The following is an 18,852-nucleotide window of genomic DNA, read 5'->3' as shown; positions in this document are numbered from 1 at the left end:
GGTGCTACCAATTGCTTTCAGAAGTCACGTAATTAGTAAATAAGAGTCCATTTGTGTGAACTTTAATGTCAGCTTAAGTACAGCTGCTCTTTGATGCCCTCAGAGGTTTGTTAGAGATCACTGGTGAACAAACAGCATCGTGAAGATCAAGGAAAGCACCAGACAGGACAGAGATGAAGTTGTGGAAAACAAAATTTATTATTTTGCAGGGAAAAATTTGGGATTAAACGGGTTAAGTGCACCTTATAGTCTGAGAAATACAATAATTGCCTGTAAAATGTAAACGTAAAAACGTAACTTCTGCAGTGCCAACAGGGCTCAGCAATTTTCCCCTCCTCAGTTCTTCCACATTCAAAGACCTGAAGACTTTTGAAGGCTTTCACATTGGAAATTTCAAAAGGCATTGATTTTGAAAAACAAAATCTGAGTGATATGATAGTAAATGTGCTTCATCTTACCTGACGTAGAAAGCTGGACTGTGCTACTTTATGGTAATTTGAACCACAGTTTTAAAATTTGTATTCCCTACTCAATATGACCTATTGCCACTGATTTTCAGTCCAGTTCTTGTGTAATTTAGCATAAGTCAGGCTTTTGGCAATGGGGCAGGTGAGTGATCTTCTCTTGGTGGGTCTGTCTCCTCTGAAACTCTGTTTCCAAATTCTATCAAAACAGCTGATTCCTGACTTCTCCCTCGTAAACAACTCTTTCTGTTGACAGCAGTGGGCATGTGAAAAGAGAAAGCGCAGGTAAATCTGAAATCACCTCTTCAGTAGTAGCCTGCTCACCATAGTGAGCCCAACAGAGATTGCCAGATCATTGCATTGCAACTGGAGAAGGACCAGGAGACCATGACACAGGTACAAGGACTGTACTGAAAAATGAAAAATGAGTAAATATGTCAAAAATCTGACTCCTTGGAAGCAAAGGCTCAAGAATTTTGCACAGTAAAGGTGATGAAAGGACGTGCTGTGAGTTTTTTAGGACTCCATAAGACTCTATAATCACCACTGTTTATATTATTGAATCTCCAGGCAAATTATTTTAATCTACACTGTCTTTTAATCAGATTCCACCAGAGGGCAATCCTCTTACATGTAATCAAACTTTACATGTATTTTTTCTATTGTATTATTTTACATTACACATTGTCTGACATGTCTGACATCTATTGTAAACATACCGTTAAACTTAATGTAGCACTCATGTGTTTTGATCAATGTAATGTAATATGAGGCCATCTGTCTTCGTAGAAACAAGCAGGTCTCACAACTCAGCTCTTATTTTTTAAGTATTTAAATTAACTTCAAATAATAGACATAAAGACAGTATACTAAATACCACTATAAAGTTTGCTGACTTTGAAATGTGTAATCCTCAAGTAGATTCAAATGTTTTTGGTTTTTTTTGTCCAATTTTTATTTACTTCAAAGTATTTTCATTGCAGTAAGCTACTTTATGGTCACATCTGTCCACATTTAAACCTCACAACTACATGAATACTTTTGACATAAATATGTTTTTTAATTAATGATGTTATCAAACATAATGTGCTTCCAAACCCTTTGGTACTTTTGCTTCTTATAAAAACAAATGTTGGGTCTAGTAACGGCTCTTTGGATTTCGCTCATGAAATATCAGAGTTGATGTCTTAGTTACAGTTTCTATATTTGTTGACTCATGCATGGTTACCTCTAAGTGCATTTTTACGTTTAGCAACCAGTGTGGTTTATGAAGGTTAAGGTTCTTATCTTGACAGATAATCTTCCGTTAAACTTGACAGTGTGCCTCAAGTAAATGATGCAAGTGCAGCTTCCTGATGCACTACCATTTATCTAGGTGTCACGGCTGGGGGCAGTCGTGTGGTGTATTGAAAAAGGATCCAAAATGCAGGTACTGGCTGGGGTGCGAGTGAGTGTTTATTTACAGCGATGAGAAGGTGACAAAACAAGAAGAGCAGAGCAGGGAGTAAACAAACCTAAACTGGGAAAACTAACGAACAAAACTTAAACCAGACACTCACGGGAGGAGGAGCAAAATGCACAAAGAGATGGCAGAGAGACGCAGAATGAGTACCGGGTAACATAGAATAATGCAGACTGACATGGAATTAATCAGACGACGCAACAGAGAGCACAGGAAAACACAGGGCTTAAATACACGGGGAGTAATCAGGGAATGGGCCACAGGAGGGAGACACAGCTGGGAGCAATTAGGCTAACGAGACAGGGGAGAGGTAAAACTGAACACACTGACATGAGACATGAACTTTCAGAATAAAACAGGAAACTAACAGACACAGAGAACCAGACCGGACACTGAACTTGACAGGCAGACTCATGAGCAGACACAATAACACCATGGACAGACAGAGAGAACACAGGCAGGCATGAAACAAAAACACTAACACATAGCAAACCTAAACAAAAGACAAAACAGAATAACCGAGAACAAAGAATAATAGAAAGAAACAAAACACTGAGTCCTCAGACTCAGGACCATGACACTAGGCACATACTGAGCAGGTTTTGCATGTCAGGCAAATGTGTTAACCACTTCACCATGGTGCCACATGCAGTTTTCTATAATAAAAAAATAAGCAAGAAAAACAGAGAGCTGTCTTCCTGGAACTTTGCACCTGGAAGTGAGCTATGTCAACCTTCAGGTTTCCAGCCAAGAGTGCGTTCTTGCACAAAACAAAGTTTATTAGCTTTGTGGGTTTTTTTTTAGTATTTTCATGCTAGATTATAGAGGTTAAATCCATTTAGTGTTTTCCTCAGTGAGGTTAATAATTGTGCCCTTTTTTTTTTTTTTTAGCAATGACATTCCTGGCAAAAAGTAAACCTGTAGGGAGGCAATGAAAAAATACATAAAAGACAACTGAACAATCATTTTCTTTAAAACATTTAATACAAAAATATTCAGCATCAGTCAAAATAAAGGTTGCGTTTCAATGATACATAGAAACTTTAAGACGCGCTATAGCCATTTCATTTTTTGCAGCACTAAACATTTTAAAGGACACAAATAGGATGATTGATTTATACATGTGATTTATACATACAACATAAATGATAACATATACAGATTTAAAATCTTTTAAAAATTTACAATCTACTGGGAATAAATACATGAGATCTGACTCTGAGTACTTACGTAAACGTTACCCAATACTGCTGATCAAGCTTTTTAGAAATGTGGAAATCAAAAAATTTCACAGTAAGTTAGCAAGAAATATTTTGTGACACCATCAGCATTTTGCAATCGTTTTACTCCATGGCTCATGTCACACACAAAAGAAATCAAAACAATATAAACTGCAGACTTCCAAAAAAAGCACCAATAACATGTAGCAAATATTTTTGAGAACATTTTATTTCAGTTTTCACCTCACTTTACTATACAAGCTTCACACCCAAAACCACAAAAAAGGCGATGTTAATGATACATTCCCATCTTGTTTTGGTGATAGTAAGTCAAAGAACTGATATTTTCATCTTCCTTTCTCTTTATGTATCTCTGACTAAAATCACACCATGACAGAATACGAGGTGTTTTCACTCTCTGCAGAACTGAACGATCCCGTGGCTTTTCTAAGCCTTCGCTCTCGCCACCCTTCCATTGCCAGCCAGCTCCTCTGTCCCAGTAGCCCCTTACACATTCTGACTAGCTCCCGCCTGAATTTCACTCCTACAAAGCCGTACAGCAGAGGATTGAGGGCACAGTGTGACAGCCCCAGACTTTCAGTGATCAGAGTTCCAACGTCAAGCACATAGCCAAGCTCACAGGATGCACTTAACACACCCAGCCTTAGCAGACTATCTGCCAGCTGGAAGCAGGTGTATGGAGCCCAACAGATTACAAATACAGACACTAAGGAGATGATGAGGCGGAGAGACTTGCGCTTTTGGCGGCGAGAGGCATTGCACAGAGACCTGAAGATCCGGATGTAGCAGTAGAGCATAACTAGGAGGGGAACCCCAAAGCCCAGAACTACACTGACAAACTTCAGCCCCACCTGCCACTCTAAAGTGTTTTCAGTGAACCACACCTGGCACACGGGCCCCCTCTGCTGACCGACAAGTTCTATCATCACCACTTGTTTAAAGTAAATGTCAATTCCACTCAAGCCCAGACAGACTGCCCAGATGATGGCACATGCAAACTGAGCATGGCATGTGCTTCGTTTCCAACTTGAGCTGATGGCATGAACGATTGCCAGGTATCTGTCAAAGCTGATGCAGGCCAGGAAGAGGATGCCACTGTACCGGTTTAGGGAGAAGAGAGCACCAGAGATCTTACAAACAGCCAAGCCGAACATCCAGTGGTGAGCCCATTGCACTGCAAACAGGGGCAGAGTGAAGGCCAGAAGAAGGTCTGAAATGGCCAGGTGAAGGAGGAAGGTGTCTGTTAAGGAAAAGGCACAAGCTCCACTACTCTGAGAGATTCTGTAGCGTCTGATCACACACAGCACCAGCACGTTGCCAACAACTGCCAAGACGAACACCAGGCTGTATACTACAGGGGAGTATTTTTCTGCAAAACCATAGATGTCTTCCTCTAAGCACGGGGCTGCAACAGCTTCTGTCTTATTTCCATAATAATCATAGTCCTGTGAGAAGACAGAGACACAGAACTCATCAATATCTTTCAAAGATCTGGGTAATTAAAAAAAAAGACTTGCTTTTGGATAAGGTTCAGGTAACACTTTGTGTTTCCTAATGAACAATTATGCATAACAACTAAATAACTAATTTAAATTAATAACTAAATTTTAAAAATATCCACTCACCCAGACATTGTCTGTGGTTGACATGGCTGAACCTGGGAATGGACGGCGAGCCAGCAGAAGACCTAAAACCTTCCAAGGGAGATGAGAGTACACTGTTCTCATAAACACGTTTGCCAAACATCCCTTTTCACATCTTGCCTTAGCCAGATGACAGAGGATCAGAAAGAAGAAGTAAGAATTTCAGGAACTGATTGTTTTTTTTTTTCAGTTTTAGACAGATGAAAACATAGCTAAAGTGGGAATTGATGACTGTTTCAGGAAATTTTTTACACATATTTTTAATCCGTGTCTCCACCTAGCTGTAAGCGTCAGCCAGACAGACAGAGCATGACTACTGTGCTTCATATGAAAAATATTCCATTGCAAAGAAAACTTAGAAGAAAATGCATCCTCTTTGAAAACATAAATTGATTACACATCATAAAGTAAAAAACTATAAGTTGTCAGGCTTTAAAAAGCAGAAAGTTGTTTTTGCAAAGAAATCCTCCACAACTAAGGAGAAGTGAAAGTGCTTTGTTGGCACAAATTTTACACTCGCCACTATGCTGCAAGTTCAACTTGCTTCGACATATCAAGCATTTCACTCAACCTACAATGTAGTAACTTGTTTGTTTGTTTCTTCAGGAGTATTTTTTTCCTGTTTTTGTCCATTTATAGAATGTGAAAATATAAAACACTTTAGAGCTCAGCAGGACTGCATTATAAGATTTAAGTGATTTCAAACATTGGTGACTTTGGATTTCGCTCATGAAATATCAGTTGATGTCTTAGTTACAATTTCTATATTTGTTGACTTATGCATGGTTACCTCTAAGTGCATTTTTACATTTAGCAACCAGTGAGGTTTATGAAGGTTAATGTTCTTATCTTGACAGATAATCTTCTGTTAAACTTGACAGTGTGCCTCAAGTAAATGTTGCAAGCGCAGCTGTGTTGCAATGGCTTAGAGCGAATGAGTCACTCATTTGTGAAAATTCTTTCTGTCGTCAAACTCGGACCACCTGGCTCCAAACTGTGTGCCACTGAAGTTCCCTGTAAAACAGATCTGACTTTCAGCTGCTCCCTTATTTCTGAAAGATTCATCACAAAAAGTGGGTCTGTATATGTGATATTTGATATTGCAGAGGTTTTTTTATGGCAAATAACCTTCCTGATGCACTACCATTTATCTAGGCACATACTGAGCAGGTTTTGCATGTCAGGCAAATGTGTTAACCACTTCACCATGGTGCCACATGCAGTTTTCTATAATAAAAAAATAAGCAAGAAAAACAGAGAGCTGTCTTCCTGGAACTTTGCACCTGGAAGTGAGCTATGTCAACCTTCAGGTTTCCAGCCAAGAGTGCGTTCTTGCACAAAACAAAGTTTATTAGCTTTGTGGTATTTTCAGTATTTTCATGCTAGATTATAGAGGTTAAATCCATTTAGTGTTTTCCTCAGTGAGGTTAATAATTGTGCCCTTTTTTTTTTTTTTAGCAATGACATTCCTGGCAAAATGTAAACCTGTAGGGAGGCAATGAAAAAATACATAAGGACTTCTGGAAAAAAACCCCATCCCTCACTGAAAACATAAGATCTCTCTATAAATATGCATTACATATATTACTCAAGGGCCGGTGTACTGCAGGTTTTAGATATCACCCTGGATCAACACACCTGAATCAAATGATTAGTTCATTACCAGGCCTCTGGAGAACTTCAAGATATGTTGAAGTAATTTAGCCATTAAAATCAGCTGTGTTGGATCAAGGACACATCTGAAACCTGCAGGACACTGGCCATTGAGGCCTCGAGTTCCCCCACCCCTGGTTTAAAGGATGACAACAGGATATAAGCTGTGTGCAGAAACAATGTTAGAGGTACTTCAAAGGCTCTCGGAAGTGAATTAAAAGTAAATGTTAAAACTGTTTTACTTATTAATGTACTAAATACTAAAATACTCCACGGACACTTCAGGGTATAAATTTTAAATTGAGGTAAGATGAAAATTTTTTAAAAAGCGTGTTAGCAAGCAGTGGGCAACTTAATTAAAGTCACTCAGTTAAAACTACTAAAGCTGGATTAACTGAGTGAGCCATGTCAACTCACTCAAATATTACATATATATATATATATATATATATGTATAAATAGAGCAAACAAGACTTACCTTCTGAACTTTTATAAAAACAGAATACAAGCTGATGAAGGCTGGTGAAAGAGATACTGAAGGCTTTATGATTGTGCAGGCTTTAAAGAAGACAGGATATGACATTATTTGTGCTTATCTCTGTGGTTAAATTAAACATAGGTTTAAGAGGATGATATCAGAATATATCGTTTGCTATATATATCTGTGGTAGATATGATTTCCTGCAGATGATGTCTCTATGCAGACTTTAAAAAACTTTAAAAGTTTATGAGGTTTGGGCACCAATGACAACAAAAGACAGTCAGTCCACAAGTTTGAAACTAAGGTGAAAACATAAAAAAGTATGTTTAAGCAGTAGATAATTGCATAGTCAGGTTCAAGAACATTCAAATGCAAATTGAAAAATTCAGTTAAGAAATGAGTCATAAACTAGACAGAGGCTGGATAGTCTGAGTGAGCCATATCCCCTCATGGTACAAGTGTTATTTTTGAAAAGCAGTTCGTTTGAGAGGAACTGAATACTGTTGTGGTTACATCTGTCTCAACCGAAGGTCTCCTGGAAAATTAAGCTATTGTGTAACATCATACATGTTTTTGTGTCTTCTGACAGCCCCTCAAACACTATGCTTCCATGTTTAAATTCAGACTTTTTCTTATGTTACCCAATGTAAACAAAAATCAACCCTAAGTGTTTTATTAATGTGACATTTTGTAGCTTTATTGAAATAAAAAAGTAGCAGCATGAGTGAGTTATCGGCACATTTATTTATTGGTGGATGCAAGTGTTCAGAACACAGATAGCTTTTGGAAAGAAAGGGTGTCACAATCTAGAGGTGCGTGTTTTAGACGAAGAATAAGTCCCTAACTGGAATGAGAGCAGTCCCTGATGACGTTTTGTGGTCTGAGGTGGCAATGTCCTCTAGGGTTGACAGATAGCAACCGCTGGTTTTTTCTCCACCAGTGCTTGCAGCACCATTTTTTTTTCTGCCACAGAGCAGCGTGCATACCACACTGATGTAAATTGTGTTATAACAGCAGAAAGTGGAGTCTCACTGAGGAACTCACAAGCTCTCCACAGTCAATACAAAATGAGGCTTGGTTTGAGTCAAGCTTTTCCTGTATTTCAGTATCAACTCTTTAGTCCTAAAGGTGTTCTAAGCTACTATGTTCACTGAACACCACACTGATGGGCAGTGGCGGTCTTAGCCTGTTTGGTGCCCTGGAACACCCCCTCTGGCCCCCGCCCACCCCGCCCCCCGCACCCGGTACCCTCCACCCCGCCCCATCCCACACCCCGCCCCCACACATTCAATATATTGAGCATTGTACAATAACATATTTTACTGTAAAAACTGTTATTGGAACAAATCAATAACTGGCAATGACTAATGCACCTTAATATTGTGCTGAACACAATCCAAAAGATTCAGTAAGCTACATCAGTGTTGTTTACTATCATAGCCAAGTGGCTAACAAACGTAAACAGACATTTTCACTATCCCTACTAATTAATGTTATCTTGTTGTATCTCTGTTGTGGGCAGTGCTATCCTCTATGCTGTTGCATGCTGGGGCAGCAGGTTGAGGGTCACAGATGCCCACAGACTAAATAAACTGATCCACAAGGCCAGTAATGTTGTGTGGATGGAGCTGGACTCTGTCAGGGTGGTGTCTGAGAGGCAGATGTTGTCCAAGATAAGGACAATCATGAATAATACCTCCCACCCACTCCATGAAGTACTGGCTAGTTACAGGAGCACGTTCAGTGAGAGACTGAGATTACCAAACGCACCACTGAATAACACAGGAAATCATTCCTGCCCGTGGCCATCTCCCTGTACAACTCCTCCATCTAATACACTGTAAACGCTGCAATAGTTACACCCTTTTTACACACGCTCTTTTCTACTCTGGAATATTCTTGTCAATTTTGTTGATATTTATTTATAATCACCTCTGTTAATTCTTGATATTTATAATTGAGTGATCTGTATATATTAGTGCTATTTCCTAAATGTGTAAAATCTGTAACATAATGTATTGTTCGGAGTTTAGTCTGTTACTGTTACTATTTTTAGAATTTCTTCTTGGACCAACTGTAACCCACATAAGTTCCAAAGGGATTAATAAAGTATTCTGATTCTGATTCTGATTGTTTCAGGATGACCTGCCATTATCCAATGACACATCTGCTTACCTGTATCTTTTGCTCGTTTCTCCTCCTCTTCTTTTCTCTTTTTTCCTAAACTGAGCACTTGATGGCTTTGAACTTTTCTTGTCCACCTTCCATTGGTTTTAATTTTGCACTCCAGTATGAACACCCACCCCCAACCCGAGGATCACCACAACAATACTTAATATACCTATACCTTAGTTCACAGATATGCTTTGTCTGGGTTTATTTCTGGGATTTCGCACAAACCAGGAGTCAGACCAGGAATACAAAATGGGCTTGGATTTACATAATTATGAATGAAATGTGCTCTATTTGGAAGCAGCCGCCCCCTCCCCTGTCGACACTTTGTGTATACTGTATGTAGCGGAGATGACAATAAAGTTTACTTTGACTTCAGCACAGCGGCAAGCGGGCGCACCGAGGGCTCTCGTGTTCACTTTATAGAATTTCGAAAAAAAACAAACAAAAAAAAACATGCTTGCCCCAATGTCTCTAATAAAATATTGTGGTCAACAATGAATGATGCACTGAAGTATAGCCTCTGACAGCAAAAGGATGATGTTACTGTCAGGTGCCATAAGAAGATCACTTTTAATCAGAGCTTTGGGGGTGCTGAGCACCCAGAGAGCTGCCCAGCCAGACAAGATAAACTATACTCGTCATGATGAGACTTCTTCCCTGTCTCTGTCAGTCCCTGCATCCTTTAATGTCTCCAGTTATCCCAGGTTCTCTCTGACTGTCTCCTTGGTGCATTTATACCTCTGTTCCTCCCTGTCCTCGTCATCTGTTGTCTTCGTCTCCGTTATCAGTCATCATAATTTTACCATCTCTGTGCAAGTCTACAAATGTCTTTATTAAATCATAAGATTCTTAAATCCATCAAGTCTCTCTGTGCCTGGGTCCTCATCACAAAACATGACATGACTGTTTTGTACATTTTAACACAATTTGTGACATTTGTGAAAAAGCAAAACACCTTTTTGAAAAGTCTGTAACAAAACCATCAAATCTGATAAAGGTTATTTAAATGTTGCAAAAGAAGAATGGATTGGAATAAAAAAATAAAATACATATCCTAACCTTAATTACTGGGGAAGAAAAATGAATGATGCTCATAGTGAGCAAGAAGTAAACTGAGTGGACAGAGATTCACTTTTAATGTGTATGTATAATATAATACAGATACACAAAAATACACTCCCAAAATAGAAGAGTCCTTGAAATGTACAAATGTACAAAATATTAATAAAAAAAACCTTAAATCTTAAAAATGGAGGCAACTTTGCCTATGGTACAATGTATACTATGTATGAAACGATCTTTACTGCATCTCCAAAAGTTGATTCTGTTCATCTGGACGTAGCTTTTGTGGGAGAAACGTTTCATCACTCATCCAAGTGACTTCTTTAGTCTTAGCTGACTGCAAGTTTCCCCAATCTTATAAACAGTACATTTGCATAATGAATTGCAAATTTATAAGATTGGGGAAACCTGCAGTCAGCTGAGACTGAAGAAGTCAAATGGATGAGTGACGAAACGTTTCTCCCACAAAACGCTACGTCCAGATGAACAGAATCAACTTTTGGAGATTTACTTTCCTGGATGATTGAGAATGCATCAAGACGATCTTTACTGCAGATACTAGTATGGCTCTGCAGATGTCACCTCACCTTGAGGTTGGCAAATCTGTCTGTCACTTTTTGGTGATCAACTCTCTCAAGCAGTTTATCTGTTTCAGTTTTGCCTGTCACTATTCCCTGTCCGTTTTCTTACCTGGTTCTTCAGGACCTTTCTCCTCACGTTCCCCTCTTTCCTCTGTCCCTCTTTGGACTGACAATTATACACAAATAGACTGTATTTAATTAGATGAAAAAATAACATTAATATGAAAAAAGTCCTCTCTCAGTGTACTTTCAACCAAAAGGCAAATAACCAAACCACATGTACCACTAATAAAAGATATAAATATTGAAACATTTACCCAACATTATCCTTTATTGATGGATTATTTGATCTTACACCTTTTTTTGAAAAACGTCCTTAAATCCATTATGAACCTGGCTGAACAAAACACACACACACACACACACACACACACACACACACACACACACACACACACACACACAACAGGAGTTATAAGGTTAATGGGCATCCAGTCAGTTAGCTAGTTAGTACCTTGGGTTTAATATCGGCACATCTGACAAATTTATTTCATTTTATTTCAAACAGGACAGTGGTAACAACAGTAGGCTACGGACAATTTTAAGTTTTAGATTTTAAATAGGCTATATAAATTTCAATGGGAGCAACAGGACTGTCAAATGTCGCTGATTTTACTACAGAGTAGGACGGATTGTAGGGTAGCAAACATCATCGGAAAACACGTTTTCAACACTGCAGGTTACCTGGTGTAATGTTTTTCAGCTAAAAAGAAACATGGTCTGACTCCTACCTAACTATATAAAGATTAACTGAAGGTTAAATGCACCTCCGCCTCTGTTTGTAACCTTCACTAACACTATTTTTGTACTTTGCAAAGTTATGAAACCTGAGAGAAACTCTTCAAATAAGCCATTTAGCATTACCATCACAACCACTCTTTCAAGAATTTTTGAGATAAAAGGAAGGTTGGAGATAAGTAGCCAAGAAAGCTGGTCAAGTGATGGCTTTATAAGTAGTGGTTCAATTACTGCCAAATTGAAGGCCTGTGGTATAGAGTTGATTAACAGTCATATTTAAAACTGAAGCATGAATTAATAATGTAATGTAATGCTCTGTACATTTGAACTGATGATTTATTACCTTTTTTTTAACTGAAAAAGCCATAAAGAACAACAACAAAAGTGGTATTTGAACAGCCTAGAAGTCAGAAATACTTTGCTAAATGGTATTATACAAGTATAATGTTTCCGTGCTTTTCATGAGTACTTTCTTGAGTCACTGGTATGTACATACGGAGTGCCACTTTATAAAGTCAACAGAGTATGCGCTTCAGCGTCACAGTTCATTTAATATTTTCAGCTTGTCCCCTGTTATGTACACACACCACACCTGGCATGAAGTCAAAACCTTGTTCACATGTAAATGTACAATAAGTTCCTGCTTTGTCCCTTCTAGTGCTATTAATCTGATAAAGCCTGCATCATTCTAGGTGCACCGTTTTAGGTGTGTAATACGCCCCAAAACCAAACATTTTTTCCTTTTTTCCTTTACAAGACATTCAGCCCTGTTTACTTGGTCATTGTTTGCCATCTCATATCAGCATAGAAACTGAACTACAACCTACGCATACTGTGTCACTGGGTATAAGAGCTGTGGTTGTAAACCCTATCCTAGTCTTCAATTTCAGACGTCGCTTTCAGGAGCCAGATATTAACTTCAAGTGGACTCCAAATTTTCCTACAAATCAAGGTAGTTTAAACTCATCCTACTAACTGATTTCCTTTATATCTGATTTGGGCTAAACTCTTAATCAAGAAAGATCTCATTGTTTTTGGTTGGAATAAAATCTTAAGAAGCTTTCACAACACAGATTTGGATATATAACATTTGTTATAAAGAAACTGTGTAAAAGTGTCTCAAAAGTTCTATAAACAAGGAAATAAACTGGTAAAGTAAGTGACCTTCATGTTTAATTTGCTCCAAGTTATTTGTCTTCTTCTTGCAGCCATGGAATACCAGACAAATGTGATAAATGCACAACCTCAGGTGACTGTGACACAGTACACAGTCTCCCGTGGGTCGTCAGAGTGGAGTACAAATGCATGCGACTGCTGTGAAGACTGCGGCATCTGTACGTGTCTATATAAGTTTTATGGGAACATGCTGAAGTTTACCAACAGTGTAACATAACAGAAATATGATAAAACATCTCTCACCTCCAGGTCTTTGTGGAACATTCGTTCCCTGCATCCTGGCTTGTCAGGTGGCTCAGGACAGCGATGAAAGCTGCTGTCTGGCCTGCCTTCCCGGCGCCCTGATTGCTTTACGGACAAGCATACGCAACAGATACAATATTGGTGTAAGTGTGCTGCAGATGTCTAATCGTTTATTAAACAAGAAGACTAGAATTCTAATCATGAATTCAATCATGAAGTCATACAATTCTCTAGAATTCTAATCTAGATGGTGTTTTATATTACATTTTTGAAATCCCAGCACTCTAAATATGGTTCTATAAAAAAAAAAACTATGATGTTTGTCACCAGTTTACTGTGACTGTGCTTTTCCTCAGGGCTCTGTGTGTGACGACTGGTTAGTCATGGCCTGCATTCCAGCATGTGGATTATGTCAGATGGCACGTGAGCAGAAGATAAGAGGAAACTGAAAATTTATACAATATATGATATCCTCAAAGTATCAAAGTAAGATAATATGTGACTGTATTTCTTCAGTTTCTGTATCTTAAATTAAAATGTTAAAAAAATGGCATAGACATATTGTAGTAAAGCTAAAGGATTTGATAAGAAATAAAGTCAGATAACTGGACTAAACTGACAATTTCATGTTTTTCATTGTTTATTCTATAGTTTAATAGGATTACATAGTATATCTGTTATATTTGAAATGTGAGCTCTGAGTCTTAGAATAAGGCTGAAAAACCCCACATCTTTCACTCAAAGTTCAACAGCGACTCATTGTGCTGACACCAAGTTTGTGCAACAAATCAGCGAAAAAATCTGACGGATATGTGGGAATTTGCAGCACGAGTAACTCTTAACCACCCTTAAAACCCCCAAAACAAAACAAAACAAAAAAATAAAAATCAACCAGTTTATGGTGGTAAACTCAAATAACTATCATCATCATTTCTGAGAACTTTTTTACTACCTACAATATAATTCAATAATGTTCACAATTTTATATTTTTCTTTTTTTAATGTTTAAGATAATTGTGTTAAAAATACGTGATTTATAGATGTCTGAATGCAAATTGTATATCCACTCAAAAACAATATTTCAATAAAACTATTGGAATTAATGTGTTGTGATTAAATAGTTGAACACAGCTGTAAAGGATTATGAAAGAAGAAGAATACGTTGGAGACATCTTCCCCTTTCTGACTGTTTTATTTTTGGCTGACCATGTACTTCAGAGCTGTCTAAAGCCACAGGGTGAGGCGAAAAGCATTAATCTAAGTACAAATTAGAGTAACTTATAACTTCAAACTATCAGGACATGTTTTCAGTTTTCCTGGGGAAGTTTGAGGAATGACATCAATATTATAAAGTTATGCTTATAAAGGGTGAATCTTAAAAGTGGCACGCATTATATAAAAAAAAATTCTGAAAACTATTTCGCAACTCTTTCTATACATTTTATTTTTATAGACAGCTTCCTCTTTCTGACTCAATGTTTTTGCAGGCACCAAAAACAAAGCTGTCTGAGAAGGCAGGAAAAACAGCATTAATTTAAGTAAGTACAAATTAGATTAACTTCACATATCATGACATTTTCAGTTTTCAGTTTTCATTTCTTGGGATCGTCTAAGGAAAGGAAATAAACGTTATCTTATTTGCAAAATCATAAGAATTTATGTTTGTAAAGGGTGAAAATTAAACATTATACATAGGAAAGAACCTAATTATTTTTCAACTCTTTCTATGCATTTCTTTTATTGTTCTAAAATTATTGATATCGTGATTTTTGCCATTTATTGCATTCCTGTAGTATTCAATTAGGAATTCGTTGCTTTTCAACATTGTGCATTGTGTGGACCGCAATGACGTGAGAGAAACCCTAAAGAGGAGGAGAAGGGCAAACATTCATTTATATTGAAAGTGGATGTGAAAACATAAGAAAAGAGGAACAAAGTTTTTCTCATCGTATAAATTTCTTCGGGGACATGCTCCTCACACCTCAGGATTGGAAGATTCTTTTATGCTGAGACTATTCCTAGAGACTCGCAACTGCTTCTAATAAGAAACGGTAACAGCAACAAGAAAAGGTAAGAATCTGAGCTTGGGTTAGTAATATCTAGTCTAAATTAAAATGTCAGTTGAAGGCAGCAGGCTCCAACAACCATGATGGGTGTCATGTATACTGTTTCTACAATATTTTAAAAATTATTAAAAATCAATCAGATATACAATGCTAGTTTGTCAATTTACGTCTTTATAATGTTTAAATGTACTTGTACTTGGGGCGATCGTGGCTCAAGAGTTGGTAGTTTGTCTTGTAATCGGAAGGTTGCCGGTTCGAGCCCCAGCTCGGACAGTCTCGGTCGTTGTGTCCTTGGGCAACTTCATCTACTGCCTACTGGCGATGGCCAGAGGGGTTGATGGTGCGATATGGCAGCCTCGCTTCTGTCAGTGTGCCTCAGGGCAGCTGTGGCTACAACTGTAGCTTGCCTCCACCAGTGTGTGAATGAATAGTGGAATTGTAAAGCGCTTTTGAGGGTCTTAAAAAGCACATTATTATTATTGTCAGATTTTAAGAGACAGCTGAAAACATCAATGATATACCTAAAGCGAGAATTTGCAATCTGATATTAGAATTTTTTTCTGATTGGAAAGTATTCTCTTTTCAGATCCCTGCATTCACCTGATGAAAAAACACAGAGGCCTTTAGACGTTTTCAACTTAATATTTAAACAAACGAAACGAAAAAAAGGAGCCGACAGAAGTTATTTAAAGGACTATTTCTTTGCACTGCAAGAAGACAAAATGGGAAACCTAACTCATCAGCTGCTGTCAGTTACAGTTGTTCTTGCAGCTGTTCAACTCATCAATAGTTACAGTTTCAGGAACTGCATTGCAGAAGCAGATTCTGATGGGAAAACTTTCAACTGCATGCATCGGAATGCAATGCATATTTCTGATATTGTCAGTGACCTGCCACCATCTGCCATCAATCTCACCATTTTAAGAACTCGTCTGACGGACCTTCCTAACAACAGCTTTAGTAACCTAGTAGACCTTCAGCACCTCAGAATTGATAATTCCTTGACAACCATCCGTCAGTTAGCTTTCCAAGGCTTGTATCAACTGAAGACTCTAAACATGTCATTAAACAATATATCAGAGCTCAACCCTTCTCTGTTTAAGGACCTGCAGAATCTCACCTCCCTCTTTATGGCCAACAATGCATTGAAGCAGCTGCCCGAGGATATTTTTTTATCTGTTCTCAAGCTACACACTTTAATCTTGAGACAAAACTTTCTGTCAGATTTCTCAGGCATTGCCAAGTCTGTGGCACATCTGACAAATTTGACGACACTGGATCTTTGCGTTAACAAGTTGACCTCTCTCAGACACTCAAATGTGTCACTGCCCCAGTCCCTCACTGCTTTGTATGTTTGCAAAAATAATCTATTAACGCTGGGATGTAATCCTTCATTTCTCAGCTTTATCAACATTTTAGATTTGTCAAACAATTCTCAGCTGCCTACAAAAGCCTTTGATCAAATTGATTTGAGCACTATAAATTATTTGCGTTTGCGTTCAACAAATGTAACAATAGTGGAGTTTTTACACATTAGCAACATCAATCCAAGTCATGTTGATTTCTCTGGTACAGGACTGAACAATGACAGCATGCTCAAAGAATTATGCATACTGTTGAAAAAAAGGCTGAAAGAGAAAAATCTTAAATATATGAACCTGACTAATAATGCAATTAGGCAACTTACAAATAACACACTGTCCTATTGTCCTAATATCACAGGGGCTTTGGATCTATCCCGCAACAACCTAAAGAGTGCATATTGCCTTGAGTTTCTTAGAAGACATGTATACATAGAAGACTTCAAAGCAGAGCACAACCATCTCAGCTCCCTAAAATACTGTAAAACAATGTTTCATTTAGAAAAAATGGAAAATCTGAGTTATCGTTACAATCGCATCTTAAAAGTTGACTCTCATGCTTTTTATCATACACCAAATATCAGGACGCTACAACTTAACATAAACAGTATTGCATTTCTCCATAGACACGCTCTCAAGGGACTAAAAAAGCTCGAGACACTTCGTTTAGACAATAACCTCTTAACTGATTTGTTCGATGTCACATTTGAAAATCTGGTCAGTTTGAAAATTCTTAACCTTCGCAACAACCGCATTTCTGTCATTTTCAATGGGACTTTTTTCAACCTGACATTTTTAAATACACTGGATCTTGGAGGTAATAAGATTACCCATTTTCAGCGATCGGGTCTTGATGGACTAAAAAGCCTGTCCAAGCTCTATCTAGATGGAAACCAGCTAAAACAAATTGACCCTTTCTTATATCATGCATTTCAAGACACCCTCACTGTGCTAGATTTACAGAGTAATCAGATTTGCTTCATAACAGAAACTCATGAGTCACCATTCATGAATCTCAGCAGACTGACTGATCTGAAATTAGATCGGCAGCGACCTAACGGACTCACCGTTTTACCACGCACTTTACTACGTGGCCTCTACTCACTGAAATCTTTGTATCTCACCAACAATAACATATACCATCTTGCTCCTGATACCTTTGATGACCTAACAGACTTAAGTTTCCTCACACTGGATAACTGCTGTGTTGGGGTGAAAAAATTAGAACCAGGGGTCTTTAAAAATCTAAGAAATTTGACCAGATTGGCTGCAGAAAATATGGGCATTCAGAACTTCTCCAAAGAGGTTTTTGGGAATCTTACACAGTTACGTTTACTGCAGCTCAACCGCAATGCCATGCAGACTCTTTCTGTAGACGCATTAATGAGTCTACCTATGCTTCGTTACCTTGACATACGAGATAATCCTGTAAGCTGCACCTGCAACAACGGGCCTTTGCAAAATTATACAAATAATAACACAGATGTTCAGGTGGTGTACCTGTACAACCTGTCATGCCAACACAATCCAAAACTCAAATTTTACAATTTTGACACTAAAGTTTGTCGCGGAGATATAGGAATATACCTGTTTTTTAGCACATCAGCTGCAATCTTCTTGTTTACAATCATTCCCTTATTCTATGTTAAACTCTACTGGAAAATGAAGTACAGCTACTATGTGTTTCGGGCCTGGTTTAGCGAGCAGTGGAGCAGACTCCATGAGGAGGAGGAGAATTGTAAATATGATGCATTTATTTCCTATAACTCATCTGATGAACAATGGGTCATGAACCAATTGTTACCCAACTTGGAGGGAGGTGGATCATCTTTTAAGCTTTGCCTGCACCACAGGGACTTTGAGTTGGGCCGTGATATTGTGGAAAATATTGTTTCTGCTGTATACAGCAGCCGGAAAACCATTTGTGTGGTGAGCAGGAATTTTCTGCAAAGTGAGTGGTGTTCTCTGGAAATCCAGCTTGCCAGTTACAGACTCTTTGATGAGCACAGAGATGTTCTCCTGCTCGTTTTTCTGGAGCCAATCTCTGAGAGGCAGCTGTCTTCGTATCATCGCATGAGGAAAGTTATGTTAAAAAAGACTTACCTGCAGTGGCCTGGTTCAGACTGTACTAACCCAACACAGGCGCAGGAACTGTTCTGGAATCAGCTGCGTAGAGGAATAAAAACAGGGACCAGACTAGAGACAGAAGAATATTCTGCAACTTGTGGGAGCAAAGAAGCTGAAGACTTTACGGATGAGAGATCTGACGAAAAATTTTACTTGCAACCTTAGAAAGAAAATAAGAATGTGTGATTTGTGGTTTTACTCAATTAACCTTTCAGTCTAAATGTGTTTTTCTGTGATGAAGTTATGTTGTAAATGTACAATATAATGTGTTATAAATGTAAGAGCAGCTTTTGTTAATTTTATGTTTTGCAGTGTTTAT

At 38.1% G+C, this 18,852-nt stretch overlaps 3 protein-coding genes across 3 annotated transcripts; 2 read left to right on the top strand and 1 right to left on the bottom strand.

The window, feature by feature from the left end:
* Nucleotides 1-3,493: 3,493 nt before the first annotated feature.
* Nucleotides 3,494-4,902, bottom strand: cxcr3.2 (chemokine (C-X-C motif) receptor 3, tandem duplicate 2). The gene is made up of 2 exons (XM_035915511.2): nt 4,793-4,902; nt 3,494-4,612 (listed from the first exon to the last, which is right to left on the bottom strand). Exons 1-2 carry the CDS (start codon nt 4,892-4,894, stop codon nt 3,530-3,532), a joined length of 1,185 nt encoding a protein of 394 aa, XP_035771404.2. The 5' UTR covers nt 4,895-4,902; the 3' UTR covers nt 3,494-3,529.
* A 7,868-nt stretch (nt 4,903-12,770) lies between these two features.
* cnfn (cornifelin) lies at nt 12,771-13,473 on the top strand. Its single transcript, XM_006808167.2, has 3 exons — nt 12,771-12,894; nt 12,986-13,122; nt 13,336-13,473. The coding sequence occupies exons 1-3, from the start codon at nt 12,771-12,773 to the stop codon at nt 13,426-13,428; spliced, it is 354 nt and encodes a 117-aa protein (XP_006808230.1). The 3' UTR covers nt 13,429-13,473.
* A 2,205-nt stretch (nt 13,474-15,678) lies between these two features.
* tlr21 (toll-like receptor 21) lies at nt 15,679-18,698 on the top strand. Its single transcript, XM_006808166.3, has one exon. The coding sequence runs from the start codon at nt 15,768-15,770 to the stop codon at nt 18,696-18,698; it is 2,931 nt and encodes a 976-aa protein (XP_006808229.2). The 5' UTR covers nt 15,679-15,767.
* The last annotated feature ends 154 nt before the right edge of the window (nt 18,699-18,852 follow it).

The sequence above is a fragment of the Neolamprologus brichardi genome, chromosome 11 (genome assembly GCF_056152115.1).
Source record: "Neolamprologus brichardi isolate AB-2024 chromosome 11, ASM5615211v1, whole genome shotgun sequence".
Classification (NCBI taxonomy): domain Eukaryota; kingdom Metazoa; phylum Chordata; class Actinopteri; order Cichliformes; family Cichlidae; genus Neolamprologus; species Neolamprologus brichardi.
Note: the sequence above shows the minus strand (reverse complement) of the source record. Positions and strands in the feature narration are given on the sequence as shown.

What these genes read in the sequence shown, in the direction of transcription:
- cxcr3.2 (XM_035915511.2), bottom strand. Translation starts at nt 4,894, where the DNA reads ATGAGAACAGTGTACTCTCATCTCCCTTGGAAGGTTTTAGGTCTTCTG. An exon ending in CAACCACAGACAATGTCTGG is followed by an intron (nt 4,613 to 4,792) that starts GTGAGTGGATAT and finishes GTCTTCTCACAG; the next exon opens with GACTATGATTATTATGGAAA.
- tlr21 (XM_006808166.3), top strand. Translation starts at nt 15,768, where the DNA reads ATGGGAAACCTAACTCATCAGCTGCTGTCAGTTACAGTTGTTCTTGCA.
- cnfn (XM_006808167.2), top strand. Translation starts at nt 12,771, where the DNA reads ATGGAATACCAGACAAATGTGATAAATGCACAACCTCAGGTGACTGTG. An exon ending in CTGTGAAGACTGCGGCATCT is followed by an intron (nt 12,895 to 12,985) that starts GTACGTGTCTAT and finishes TCTCACCTCCAG; the next exon opens with GTCTTTGTGGAACATTCGTT. An exon ending in GCAACAGATACAATATTGGT is followed by an intron (nt 13,123 to 13,335) that starts GTAAGTGTGCTG and finishes GCTTTTCCTCAG; the next exon opens with GGCTCTGTGTGTGACGACTG.